Source organism: Dasypus novemcinctus, chromosome 2 (assembly GCF_030445035.2).
Source record: "Dasypus novemcinctus isolate mDasNov1 chromosome 2, mDasNov1.1.hap2, whole genome shotgun sequence".
In the NCBI taxonomy this organism is placed as follows: Eukaryota; Metazoa; Chordata; class Mammalia; order Cingulata; family Dasypodidae; genus Dasypus; species Dasypus novemcinctus.
The window spans coordinates 167,263,056-167,277,390 of NC_080674.1; the positions used below are offsets into that span (position 1 = coordinate 167,263,056).

The 14,335-nt window shown below is 42.0% G+C and overlaps 1 protein-coding gene across 1 annotated transcript in view; it reads left to right on the forward strand.

Annotated features, from left to right (window-relative positions):
• The first annotated feature begins 651 nt into the window (after positions 1-651).
• Positions 652-14,335, forward strand: part of ITK (IL2 inducible T cell kinase) — a 72,979-nt gene continuing 59,295 nt past the window's right edge. Inside the window, exon 1 of the mRNA XM_004453527.4 lies at positions 652-904. Coding sequence (XP_004453584.1) covers positions 767-904 — 138 coding nt within the window. The 5' untranslated portion in view covers positions 652-766. The remainder of the gene's footprint in view (positions 905-14,335) is intronic.

Sequence of the window (14,335 nt, forward strand, 5' to 3'; positions counted from 1 at the left end):
GGTCCTAAAACGTGAAGAGGGAGGCAGAAGAAGAGGGTCAGAGTGATACAAGGTGAGAAGGACTCAACTCTTGCTGGCTTTATAGATGGAGGACATTGAAGAACGTGGATAGGTTCTAGAAGCTGGAAAAGCAGGGCAACAGGCTCTTCACTGGAGCCTCTGGAAGGAAAGCAGCTCTGCTGACACCTTGATGTTAGCTCCACGAGACCCATTTTGGACTTCTGAACCATAAAACTGTAAGATAATAAATTTGTCTTATTTGTCTTGTGCTAAGCCCCTAAATTTGTGGTAATTTATTACAGTTGCCATGGGAAGCTAATACACAACTCTACCCCAGTGGGCTCCAGAGCCCATGTTGTGGCCCCTTGTACTTATGTCTCAAATGTTGGAGGAGCTAAACCACAAATGACAAAGATGAGATGCTAAATCCTAAAATCCTTAATATCATATTGAGTCTAAAGTTCTTCAAATACCATTTGCAAACAATATTATACAAGGTATATATACATATATATATACTTTTTTTTTTAAGCATGTGCCTCTTAGTTTTGTGAATTTTTAAAGGATGTGGTTATGGCCTTTGACATCAGAGGGGAAGCTCTGTGAGGCTGACTGAACTGATCGAAAGATAAGGTTGGAGGCAAGTTGCCTTTGAACAACTCCGAAGAGTAACTGCCTCTCCATCACATTCCTTGCCCCAAAACTGTCTCCTTGGGTTGTGCTAAGAGGTGATGCCCAAGGTGCATCACTTTTCAAGAACTGGAACATGAACAATTTCATCCTCCTGGAAGAACAGCTAATCAAGAAATCCCAACAAAAGAGAAGAACATCACCCTCGAACTTTAAAGTCCGCTTCTTTGTTTTAACCAAAGCCAGCCTGGCCTATTTTGAAGACCGTCATGGGGTATGTGAGCGCCTTGCTTTGTCTTCTTTTTTAATATTTGGACTGTGCTTTTCATATGCTTATGAAAATATACATGGAATAAAATAGAACACAGGGAATAACCTAAAAAGACAAAATAAGACTAATCCGAAGAGAATGTGAAAAGGGAGTCAAGAGTTGAGAGGTGGTTGAATTACATGATTTCTTTTCTAAAAACTGTACAACTATCAGTTTACTATTCATCAGTATTTTTTTCTTACAAGGTGAAATTTAATTTTAAAATTGTAACATTTTATGTGATAAGCATTATGATTGGATAGAACTTGAACGTCTTTGAAAGATATTATATTTTATGGGCATAGATGAATAAAATAGTAACATTTGATGGGACCTATTGATGACCTAGCCCAGTTTCCTTATTTTACCATGGAGGAAACTGGCACTGGTTAAGTGATGAGTCCAGTGTCAACATTTTTGTGAATGCAACTCTATTTGTCTTAACGGTCCTCACTCACCTGACATCTTAAAATAAAAGGCCCTGGAAATTTAACTGTCTAAAGTGTCACCCACCAAGTACAGCAGCAATCCACTGAAACCCTGGAAAACTTCGCAAGAGACCAGGGTTTTTAGGCACAGGGTGTCCTGCAGTGCAGTGGGTCTTACCCAGAAAATTATCGCCGCTTAGTGAAGTCGATCTTTTATATACCTCAATATATTCCCATATTCTGTAACATCAATAATAACAAGAGTAACATAAATATGCTTAACAATGCAGTTTGGTAGAAAGATTAATACAGGGCCATTAGTCAAGTTTTGAACTTGGGTGATTCAGCATGTAGAGCAATGGTCAATTTTCTCTTCTGAAAGGGACATTTAAAGTTCTTTTCCACATTGAAAGGACATTTCTTTGCCTTTAAATATTCCTTTTCAACGTGCGTTTTATAGTTTTCAACTATTTTTTTCCTGACCCAACATGGCATTTAGTTAGTAATGATAACAATTCCTTAGCAGAACTGCTGTTTATAAACTATCATGTTGTGAATTCAGCACAATATTATTTGCAGATAATCACAGAACCAAATGGTCTCGATTCCAATTTCGTTGGTTATAATTCGCCTTTAGATAATGTTGTAAAATCGCTCTGCTGCTTTATCAGAGCATTTTAAAACTTACAGGACCATTCATTCATTCCGGGGCCTTGAGGGAACCCTGGGCTACAGTTTCTAAAGTTCCCATGTGGGATATAAAGGACATAAACACAAACCAAATTTCTTATTTTCTAACACTTATGGTTTACCATCATAAATAACTTCTTTAAAGCAATGTTAAATTTCTTTAAAAATTATAGAAATTTATTGGTTAGAAATTTATCCAAGATCACAGAGAAGGTTATGATACACAAATTGTTAAGTTTCATGCCCTGGATATGTCCCATTGCTCAGGGTCCTTGCTTTGCATGCACAAGTGCACTGTGCAACACCCCTAAATAACAGTAACATTAGACTTAGGGGAAGAATCTTTTTATTTTTAAATTAAAGCTTCAGTCTTCTTGTCTGAAAAATGGGTGCAATAATCGTACCTACTTCATGAAGAGAGGGTAGCAATTAAGAGGGATAACATATTCATGCCAAAGTATTTGAAACAATCATTTGGAAGACTGAAAACAATCAAATATCAGCAATTCAATATAGTTCAACTTAATATATAAAGTAACAGCATAGAGCCTGTCACCTCGTTAACACCTCGGAAAGATTAGCCGTCATTTGCATGGTCATCATCACATCTCTGAAGGAGCTGGTGGGGCAGGACAACATATTCACTTTCAAACGAAGGGAAATATGAAGGGATTCTTCAGGCTCACGCTGGCATCAGGGCCCTAGAGTCATGCTCTCTGGGGCTAAATTCGAGTTTGTGGAGAGAGATAGGTGCCTCGTGAGCTAAGGGGTGCAGGGCCAGCCCCTGTTCCCTCGCAGCCTTGGCTTCTTTTTCTGTTTTCTCTTTTGTAAAATTATGTTCTTTGAAGCTTGGCTATTCTGAGATCCTATGACACTTTATGGAAAATAACCCTTCTACATACTGAAGAAGAAATTCTGTAATTCAGCTAATTAACTATTTTTGTTCTAACTTTTAATTAATAGCCATGCCTACTCTCATTATAACCACTGCTTGAAAGAAGCTTTTATTTGAACGTGGATTTTGTTCTGGTGTCGGATGCCTGTTTCCTCAGTTGACATGTGCAAGTATGTTGGGAGGGCCCAGGAAGCACCTTCACCCTGGTGGAGCAGTGGGCAGAAATCACCTTTAGAAGAGTCAGAAAGGAGGATAGAGCGCGTGGGTGGCGGGCAGCTCACACGCCGCTGGGCAGGAGCTCCCCTGGGCCTGCCAGTTTCTTTGGAAAGTGGCCCCTGAGGCTGAACTTCTCTGATAGGGGACAATGAAAGGTATCAGCCCAACAGTGTGCTGGCAAATGTTTAATAACTGCTGTCGCAGGGGAGGGAGCAAAGCCCTGATTTACAGTGTTTGCCGATATCCCTGATATAAATACTCCCATAATAGCCAGTTTCAAACCACTGGGGTGACATCTACTGGTTCCCAGAATCCCTGAAAATTTCACAGTCGGCTCTCTTGGGCCCACCCAAGCTGGTTCCGCACACCACAGGCACGCTTCAATGCAAATAACCCTCGGAGAGGTGGTCACCGCTGAGCACTGCGCTCATTTGTACGTGACTGATAACAGACCCTTTTCAGGTTAAAAGAGAGAAATGGAGGGCCTTGGGTACTTTACGCCAGGACCGGAGAGAAGAAGCGGCAGAAATGAAGACAAGCATCAAAGATCAGTGAGGCCAGTGCAGGCAGCTGGAACTTGGTTCAAATCTCGTCTCCATCACTTTCTAGATGTGGGACCTCAGGCAAGATATTGACCTTCTTTTAGCCTCTATTTCCTGTTTGTAAAATAAGGACCCCAAAATTACCTACCTCGTGAGCATTTCATGACAAAGAATGCTAAAGAACTTGGCCCTTATGGCTATTGGGAAGGCCATTATTACCTCAAATTTTTCCTAGGCTTCACCTTGCTCTTCTGAAAGACCCTCGGGCAAAGTGGAGCGATTCCCCTGTTTTAATGATTCTCTGCACCATAGGGATCAGGTTCGCTGTGCTAGCCATCTCATGGGATCCACTCCCCCTACCACGGGACAGAGAGCATTCTGTCAGCGTCCTGCTGAGGCCCCACTCCTCATGGACTCTGCCCTTTGGCCAGCGGCCTGATCTAGCAGCAGAAGTCGCGCTTGCAAACTGCCTCCTTCCAAAATGAAAACTGGTATGCAGGTGTCTGCTTTTGGAAGTATCATTCTATTACTGCATAGCAGTCAAAAACATAGCCTCTGGTGCCAAGCAGATCTGGTTCAAAGTCCTGCTCTACCACCTAAGCGCTGTGTGACTTTGCTTAAGCTATTAAATGCCATACTATACCTTCAAATATGCTATTTACATTTTTTTTAAATGATTAAACATTCCTTCTTGATCTCACTTCCCTTTAATAAGATGGTCGCCATTATTCTAATAATAATAATAACAATGACAACAACAACTAGCTTTTACTGAGCACTTACTATGTGTCAGGCTTTGAGCTAAATGTGTATTACTTCATTTAATCCTTACAACCACCCTGTAAATTAGGAACTACTATTGCCCCAATTTACAGATCAAGAAACTGAGGCAAAGAGTTTCAGTCACTTGCCTGAGGTCCCATATGTCTACAAAGCCAACACAGCCTCCTCGATAAATGGTGCTTGTTATTAGCAGATGTTACTTAGTGGTAACAGGGAACTCCACTGGGTTATTACAAGTGTGCAATGCTCTCATGCAGTGCAAAGGATGATCCTGAAAATCAGCAACCCCCTGCCACATGAGGCTTCACCAGTGAAGAAGGTCATGAGCATCACCATTTCCACATATGTTCAGAGCAACTCTTTGTCTTCAGTCACTTCAGGAATTCCCATTGTGTCCAGAATGAAATGAGAGCCTTGGCAAGCTGTGCCTCCTAAAGTTGCTCTAGAATCTGTAACTCCTCTCCATTTCCCACAGTCATCTTTCTAGTGGAAGCCGTGAGCATCTCTTGCCTGGGACTGCTATGGCTGCCTGATGGTCTCCCTGCACCCACTCTACCCCCACCCCAGCCACCCCGTTCTCCACGCAGCATCCAGAGAGAGCTTTTCCGATGGTGGTTGAGATCGTGTCCTGATAACTCTCATCAGGAAGCTGACGGGCCCCTCAGCGGCTCTTCCTCTTACCTGAGGTGGACAGCAGAGTCTATTACCTGAGCTCCTTCATCTCAGCTCATGCCCCTCTTTATTCACCCAGATTTTCTTCACCCTTAAGGCTTCATTTTAAATGTTACTTGCTTGGGGAAGACCGCCTTCATTTTTCTAGAATAGGGCATCTCCTCCTGTTATGCTTTGCCATAGCAACATGTAACCTTTGTTCATAGCACTGACCAAAGTTGCCATTACCCATACATTCGTGTGATTAATTTATTAAGGTTATTCCCTTTCCCCTCTCATGATAGACGGTAAGCTTTATGAGAACAGGCATCTAATTTGGAAAAGATGGTATCACCAAAGTCTAGAAAAGTGCCTGACCCATACTACACAATCAATAATTACTTGTGTTGTATGTGCTTTAATTATTTAAAGCAAGGGAAGGGAGGGAGGAAGGAAGACTAAGGTATAGACCCAGCTGGAGAGGTAAGAGTTACACAAATGAACTCCTTACAGAACAAGGCTCAGTGCCAAGTGATTGCAGGACAAAGCAATGACTAGAGGACTTCAAGAGGGAGAGAGATTCCCGTGGGTAGAAGTAAGTAAGTAAGACTCCCTGGAGGTAGCAGTTCACAAGCTAGCCTAGAAGGAGGAAGTGGAGGATGCAGGGGGTTGGAATTTACTAGTCGAGTCAGAGAGTAGGAACCAGCACGTGGGCCAGCCTCCCAGGCCCCAGCTCCTTCTAGGAGAACCAAGCTCTTCTTTTCTCTTTTCCTCCACCCTGCCTTCCTCTTCCTTTTACAGCAAAACCCTTTGCAGAGGATATTTTTGCTCGAGACATTCATTGTCACGCTCTCTCCCACTCGTGCCTACGTGATTCAGCTGCCTTCCAATGGGCTCCCGCTGACACCTGAGTTCTTTTCAATCTTCCACACCTAGAGTAAAATTTTAAAACTACAAATCAGAGATTGCTCCCCTGCTTTAAAACCCACCGTAGCCGCTGAGCGCATTTAAATCCTCAGCTCTGACCTTCAAAGCCCTTCATCCAGTAGTCGCTGCCCGCCTCGCCCATTCTGAGTCCCAGCAGACTCCCCTGCATCCACGGTGCCTCCCTCACATCTGCCCTCTCTCTGAACCCTGAATGCTCCAGGTCCCTGCGCCCCCCAGGGCCTCTGCGCAGGAGCGGGGCCTGGCAAGTCAGGCACCTTTCACGGAGGCCCGCTTTCTCAGGGCCATGCGGGCACAGGGATTTCACGTCAGCTGTTCCCTCTACGTGCAACAGTCTGACCCCAGATATTTGCAGGCTCGCTTCCTTCTTGACGGTCATCTCCTCCAATATTTTCCTGGGATCCTGTTTCATTTTTTAAAAGTACATGATCCTTTGATTCTTCACCGTCTGCACTTATTCTCTGGGTTTGCTTCCTGTCTGTCACCTGTTGGAAGGTCATCTCCAGGAGAGCAGAGGTCCTGACTGCCTTCCTCATAGCCAGATCCCTACGTCTAGACAGTGTGGGCTCTAGTGGGTGGCCATTAAATGCCCAGTGAATGAGTGGAGGTCGCTAAGCTCAAACTGACTTCAGGAAACATGCGGGAACTAAAAATGTGGGCCTTGTCTAACCAGGCAAAGAAAAGTGAGAAGCAAAGCAAAGAGCTATGTAGTGGAGGCCCATGCAGGCCCAGACTGTGCAGTTTGGATGTCTGCCTCAGTACAGTTTCATCATCAACAGATTTTTGCCTGTGGGTGGGGATGTTGATGGTTTATAGAGCTAACCACTGTAGAGAGAATTTTTGTTTTGGAGGCGGATACTCCTACATTAAAATTAGATTCGATTCTGACAATTGAGGGCCTGATACATGCATTAATCATTTTCTGCAGTAAAAATAGGCCACAGAGGAATACTATAAATATAGAAGTTTAGTATCTGACTCAACCTGGAAGAAAAGTTTAATTGGACAGCACAGGAGCCCAGTTTATTGAACTATGAGGCTCATGTAAAGTAAGATAACTTTATGTCAAACTTGAGCCACAGAACACAATTTTAAAGCTCTTCTAGAATTTTCTTTGGCCAAGTAGCAAATTCATATCTCCCCTATATTCTTTTTTTCTTTTCAAAGATTTATTTTTTTTTAATTTATTTCTCTCCCATTCCCCACCTCTCCCCCACCAACTTGTCTGCTCTCTGTGTCCATTCACTGTGTGTTCTTCTGTGTCCGCTTGTATTTGTGTCAGCGGCACCCAGAGTCTCTGTCTCTTTTTGTTGCGTCATCTTGTTGTGTCAGCTCTCTGTGTGTGCGGAAGCATTCCTGGGCAGGCTGCACTTTTTTTGCACTGGACAGCTCTCCTTATGGGGCGCAGTCTTTGTGCATGGGGCTCCCCTATGCAGGGACACCCCTGCGTGGCAGGGCACTCCTTGTGCACATCAGCGCTGCGCGTGGGCCAGCTCCACACAGGTCAAGGAGGCCCGGGGTTTTTAACCCTGGGCTTCCCATGTGGTAGGCAGATTCCCTATTTGTTGGGCAAAATCCACTTCCCTCCCCTATATTCTTAAGCAATCAGTAATAAATTCTTCCATTCATTAATGAGTTATTAGGCCTCCTGAAAAAATTCCAGGGCATGATTTTCATCCAGAAGTCAGTTTAGGTTTAACTTCGTGACACGTGGGGGCCTTGGTAAAAGTGATCCAGAAAGAGGAAAGGGAAGCTCTGAAATAGTTTCCTCTTCATATAAAACTCCTTTTTAAGATCAAATATCTGCTCAATCCCTTGAAATTCAGTACAAGTTCACAGCATTTTAAAAGAACAGAACCGGATCCAAAGATTTTATGTTGCCATAAAATTTCCCATTAACCCGCTATTATTTATAACCAAGTTTCCTATTTTTTGTTTTCCTTGTCTAATTTTTAAAGAAACTATAGAAATGAAAAATGAAAAATTCAAATATAGGGCCACTACATATATTGTGCCAAGACTTTTGTTTTCACCTGAAATGATATCAAGGAAACGTTTCTATTTTCATATATTTAGATTTATTTATTTGTTCAGTAAACATTTCTTGAGCACCTAGTATGTGAAAGGCACTGTGTTATGTCTAGGAATATAGTAGTAAATAATAGACACTTAAGCATACATTCTGGTAGAGGATACAGATAACAAGCAAGTATATAAATACATGGGGCACATGTAGTCTGAGGTAATTTCTATACAAAGACGAAGCATAGCTGGTCAGAGGAGGAATTTTTATCTAGGTTGGAACTCAAAGGCTAAGAAAGAGTCAAGTGATGAAATGAGAAAGCATTCCAGGCAGAGGATACTACCAGTGCAAAGACCTTGAGGTAGGATGCAAACTTGGCCTATGAGGTTGCCCTATACAGAGTTGAGGAGAGGAGGTGGTAGATAAGGGAGCAGAAGCCAAGCTATGTGGGTCCCTCTGGATCATGGCAAGGAGCTTGAATTTCATTCCAATTACAATGAGAAGCAACTGAATGGTTAAGGCTGGAGGTTGTTCCCATTCATTTTACACTTGGAAATGGTTGTTCTGACAGCTTTGGGGACAGAGGATTGTACAAGGGACAAGAGTGGAAGCCACGAGGCCAGGTAGAACCGACTGCAGTGGTCCAGAACTAGTTAATTCTTCTGATCTGTTGTCACTCTATGAGTTATTTTGTGATTAAATTTTCTTACAGCACCCCTCTTCCAGAGGGTACTTTGTCCAGGCATCTATTCCATGTTGTGATGAAAAGTGTCTGGTGTATAACCTGGCGCAGGAGCAGCACTGCATTCAGGCAGCAGGCAGCAAAATCTGAAAACAGGATGGAATTAGATTAAAACTTCTTTGTTCAATCTCAAGAGACAGAGCAGCCAACCTTCAAACCGGCATACTATTAAAAAATTAAATGAAACAACTGCACCCAGAATGCTCTCCATAACACTTCTAAGATATCAGTTTGCATGTTTCTGGGAGCATTGATCTTTTCTCCTATGCAGGAATAATTTTCATGCAATTATATAGTACAAGATAATTTTGTGTTCTTTTTCCACTTACTGTTCTGTAGATATATTTCCATATCTCTACATGGCCTACAAAGTAAACATTTTCTCACATACATGATTTTTAATGATTATTTCATTTCAGGCTTATATTTCCCTATTTTACATACTTGTATGAATTGGCAAACTTATATATCATCTATGGTAGGATATTCAGGTTGTTTCCAGGTATAGTAAAACACTGGAAAATAATAGTTTACCTAATATAGGGCTGTTTCCTTTCTAAAATCAGCTCCTTAGGATAGAATCTTGCAGGTAGGATAACTGTGCCATAGGATAGGGGCACTTTCTAAATCTGTCATATGCTGCTACATTGTCTTCCATTATTTAAGTAATGCACAAGGCTGCCAAAAGATACATCATAGTTGTTACTAGAACTATTAGAAAAGATTGTTTCTAAGAAGGGACTAATAAAAACAAAGAATTCAATTGCTGTGGTGATTTTCAGGTACACTATCTTTATATGCTTTGAATGCTACTGTGAGAAAGCGGGAAAATATACCATATTTTGTTGATGGGAAAGATGACTTGACTTATTTACCCTATATATATGTTGATGAGCTTGCTACCCACATAGTAGGATTTAAGGGGTGCCAAAAACCTTCCACTCAGCAAAATATTCTCTCAATTAACCATCCTTAGGGGGTCTGACAGGCTCACATGAATGGGCTCTTTGGATCAGGTCATCAAGCATCTTTATCAAGAAGCAAATAAAATACAGGAAGGATACCACATCGTCCTTAGATATGGTTAGCGGTCAGCTCTAATTTTAGACAGGACCTAAAGGACTGAAAATCTCAGGGAAAAAAATTGTAATTATAGAAAAGTGGGATGAGATAAGGAAGTAACAAGGCAGCTTACCAGAACAGAGACCCGACTAATTATCTGGGCAACACTCGCCAATTCCTTACTCTCTCTGGGATTTTGTTTTCGTGCCTAAAAATACAAGGGATTGAACTAGGTCAGTGGTTTTCCAACTTTTTAAAGCAGTGGAATTGTCTTTTACGACAAAATCTGACATGTCCCCCCACCCCATGTATAAAACAGATGAAGGGGAACTGCCCCGGGTTGGAGCAGGAGTGGGTAGCTGCCCGGGACGCTAGCTCAATGGTCTGCTCCCTGAGCTCCGCGGGTCACCAGGGAGCCTTCCAGCTCTGGAGCCTGGTCTCCCCAGCATGGAAACTGTACAATGCGATCTGAGAGGGTAAGAGCCCATTTAGAAAGTCATCTCAACCCAAGACCAGAACGTCCTTATCTCTAGCATGATGAGGTTGGATTCCTGACCTCTAAAGAGCCTTCCAAATGAAAAGAGTGGAAACTATATGATTGTATCTCTCCACTGATGATACCAGGAACTCACAAAAAGAGATGGATGGGGAGTAGCTAAATTAACCCATCTAAGAGATCATTAGTTATAACTGTGTGGCTGATAAGATAAGGATGTTGCCAAAATCTAAGCCCAACACCAAGAATGAGCCTTGAAAAAGAAGGCAGATATTTCAAATATAACCAAAATCAAATTTAAAATAATAAGAAACACTGTTTAATGAGTTTTTGCTGTGTTTCAAGGCACTGGGTAAAGTGCATTATATCATAAATATTCACAATAACCACATGCATTAGGCCCTATCATTATCCCCAAACAGAGGCTCAGAGAAGAAGTATTTGTCCCCCTGGTCACATATTTGGGACAAATATTAAAAGCTGAATTAAATGATCTTCAGTGGTCTTAAGCTTGTTTGGATCTGAGAAGTCTTGCAATGGATACTGTGGTGACTGATAGAAGAGTTAGGGGAAGGACGGGAAGGACGGGTTGGCTGAGTTTCTAACATTGCCCAACGGGTGGGACCGGCGGGAGTGCACCAGGTAGCCTAGCAGGATGACCTGAGTGACAGAGAAAGCGATCCTCACAACCAGCTATAACCAGCATCATCAAGGAGTGGACTGAACACTTTCCAGTGGATTTTCTCATTTGTTTCTCACAATTCTTTGAAGAAGGTAAAAGTGTAATTCTGTTGTAGAGAGGAGGAAATTGAGACATGGAGAAATCAGGCGATTTGCTGAAGGTCACAATAGTGGGGAAAAGCATAAATGCAGCATTTTGCCTTGGGATGAAGAAATTCCCTGTACTTAGATTCCATGCTCATTAGTGTGCCCTTTTCTGGTGTCTATTTGGTGGTGCAAGCAGAATTTCCTTCCGTAAGAATTCCCTGACAAGCCCACACGAGCACCTCGGCTGCTGTGCTCCTCCCTGCAAGTGTGCGCATGCGCCAGTCTCTCGTGGCTTTGCAGTGTGCCTCATCCCCCTGGACGCCCTGGACTGACCAAACAGTCCCCAGGGACTGACTTTACAAGTCCCTGACCTTGTAAAGAGAGGATGTGTTCCTGTTCCTGGAAGGACCCCCCCAAGGAACCTATGCTGCGTAAGCCTCAGCTCCATGCAGTTTACCAGATTAGCTAATCATTATAAAAGCTGCCCTGCATCGGCAGCTCCTGGGAATAACATTCTGGGAGAGTTACGCCTAGGGAGGCACTAACACCAAACCTCGCCCTCCCGCCCAGTCCACACTGTGGCCACTGTCGGGTGCGATGATCCAATCGAGTGTTTCTCAAATCAGGGTACCACTGTGAGCACACAAAACAGTAGGTGGACAAATCTGTCTTTGACACATTTTTAACTTCATAGATAGGTGTGTATTGTCATTTATGTTGGAAAATACTTCTTTAAAAATTATGACAGTGTTTTAAAGATTCCTCTGAGAATAAATTTGTCAAGTGAAAGAGCAAATTGATTTAAAGAATACTATTAAGTATACAATGACAATTAATGGAACCAGACTATGGTAGAAAGTACCAGAATGGGATGCAAACGACTGAGTCCTGGGCGCACTGACTGTGTGGGAGAGCAGCATGGATCACAAGTCACCAGAGTTGGCTCGTAAGCAGTTCAGGGAGTGAACTATTGGACCTCCACTTGCCATTTGGAGACACAGAGGTTGCGGCATGTGGAGAGGTAAGCACAGGGAGAGGAAAGCCAGGCAACGGAAGTCTTCTCAGGCCCTCCGCTCTACCTTGACGGCTGTAGCCCAAGGGGCACAGCAAACAAATGAACCTGCAGCCGCAGAGCTGGTCTGCCCAAACTTTCTCTGAATTCAAGAAAAATGCTATTAGCATTCCAAAAAGCTTAGTTAAAAATCTCAACCACATTAGCTTAGTGTCATTCATTGCTTTTCAACTGTATTACAAACTGATATAATTGATTCACGAAACAGAATTAACTGTTGCTGAAATAAACCTTTGCCTACACACATCTTATGCCTGTGGATTGATAGTTGCTTTTGTTAGGGGATCTTCTGCAAAATGCAGACTAATTTTTTAAAAAACAATTCATGAATAGAAAACACATTCACGTAATTTTTAAATGTTACAAAACATTATGCAGTGACAAATTTTGCACCCTCGTCTCAGGCTGTCCTGATTCCCTGGGTAAAAGCAACCAATACAACCTCTTTTTTTGCAAATTCTTCCAGTCATACTTTATGCATATATAAACAAATACAAATAAACATTCTTTCCTTCCTTCCATTAATGGCAGCATACTATATAGACTTCCTAACCTAGGAAGCTGTTTTTAGTAATACATTTTGGAGATCAATCCATACTGATACACAAAGAGGTTCTTCATTCTCTTTTTATGGTTGTATAATATCTATTATTCAAAGAAATTTCTTTTAATAATGGACATTTGATCAGTTTCCAAATTTTACCTATTACAAACAATGTGGAATGAATAGCGCTACAGGAATGTCGCTTTCTGTATGTATGCGTGTATCTAAAGCAGTGGTTCTCAAGCAGGGCTATTTTGCCCATCACAGGCCACTTGGCGATGTCTGGAGACATCTTTGGTTGTTACAGCTTGGGGGTGGGGGTGGCTGCTACGGGCATAGAGCAGTTCGAGACCTGGGATGCTCCTAAACATTCTACATTCCACAAGACCGTCCTCCACGACAGAGAAGGATCCAACCCAAAATGCTAAGTCTGCCAAGGTTGAGCAGCCCTGGTCGAAAGAAAACTTTTCAAGTGGAATTGCTGTGTGAAAGGTCAAAGGATATTTGCATCTGTAATTTTGTTGAAGATGCCCAAATTCACTCTCCATAGAAGCTATACAAACAAATACTCCTCAATGCCTGTTTTCTCAAAACCTCAGCAACACCATTATTGTATGTTTTGATCCTTTGCTAAGCTGATAGGTTAAAAAATGGCATCTCGGTGGAATTTATGTGCATTTCTGTTATTATATTGAGTTTGAGCTCTTCATATACTTTTAAGAGCCCTTTACATTCCTTTTCTTTGAATTGAATGTTTATATAATAATAATTCTATAAGATTGGTAGTTTTTTCCTTAATAACTTGTATGAGCTCTTTATCTATGAGCTAACCCCTTTGTGCAGACCTACATTTCACTGTCAAGGGATTTTTAGCCACCTGCTAATCATTCTGGAAATCTTATTCAAAACCATTCCCATTAAAAGTTTTGTCCACAAATATCACTTTCTGCTGCACACTTGGTCTCACGTGCACTTCTCTCAATGAATAAGTCAAAAAATATTAATTAAGCATTGCCTCTGAGAAGGAATTATTTACTAAAAGGTGACGAAATTGTTATTAACACTTTGGCGATGGACTCCACGGTGCTTAAAAGTAAGATTCAAAAATATATTCTTTCAAATCCATTAAAAATCTCATGTTCCCTCTTCTAGAAAGGAGGGTTTTGAAAGAGTGTTCACAGAACAGAGATCTTGATAGCTGCAACGTGCAGCTATGAGGATATACTTCATGTCAGGCACAAAACACTTAGTTCTTCGTCTAAGTTTCCACATAGTCCTTTTCTCTCTGCCCACTCTTGTAAGCAAAGTGTTTTTCCATGCTGGGATCACTAATATCTTTATCTAATATGGATGGGTCTTGGAATTTATTCTTGAATTATGGCTTCCCTTATAAGATAAATATATCATACAAAAGCACACCAGCTTGCTTTAGTAGAATCTATGCAGAAAGGGCCTGTCACTCAAGAAGAACCAGAGATAAACGGTCATGAGCTTGAACCTCCATGCATACAGAAAGCAGGTGACAGGTGCTGCCTGGC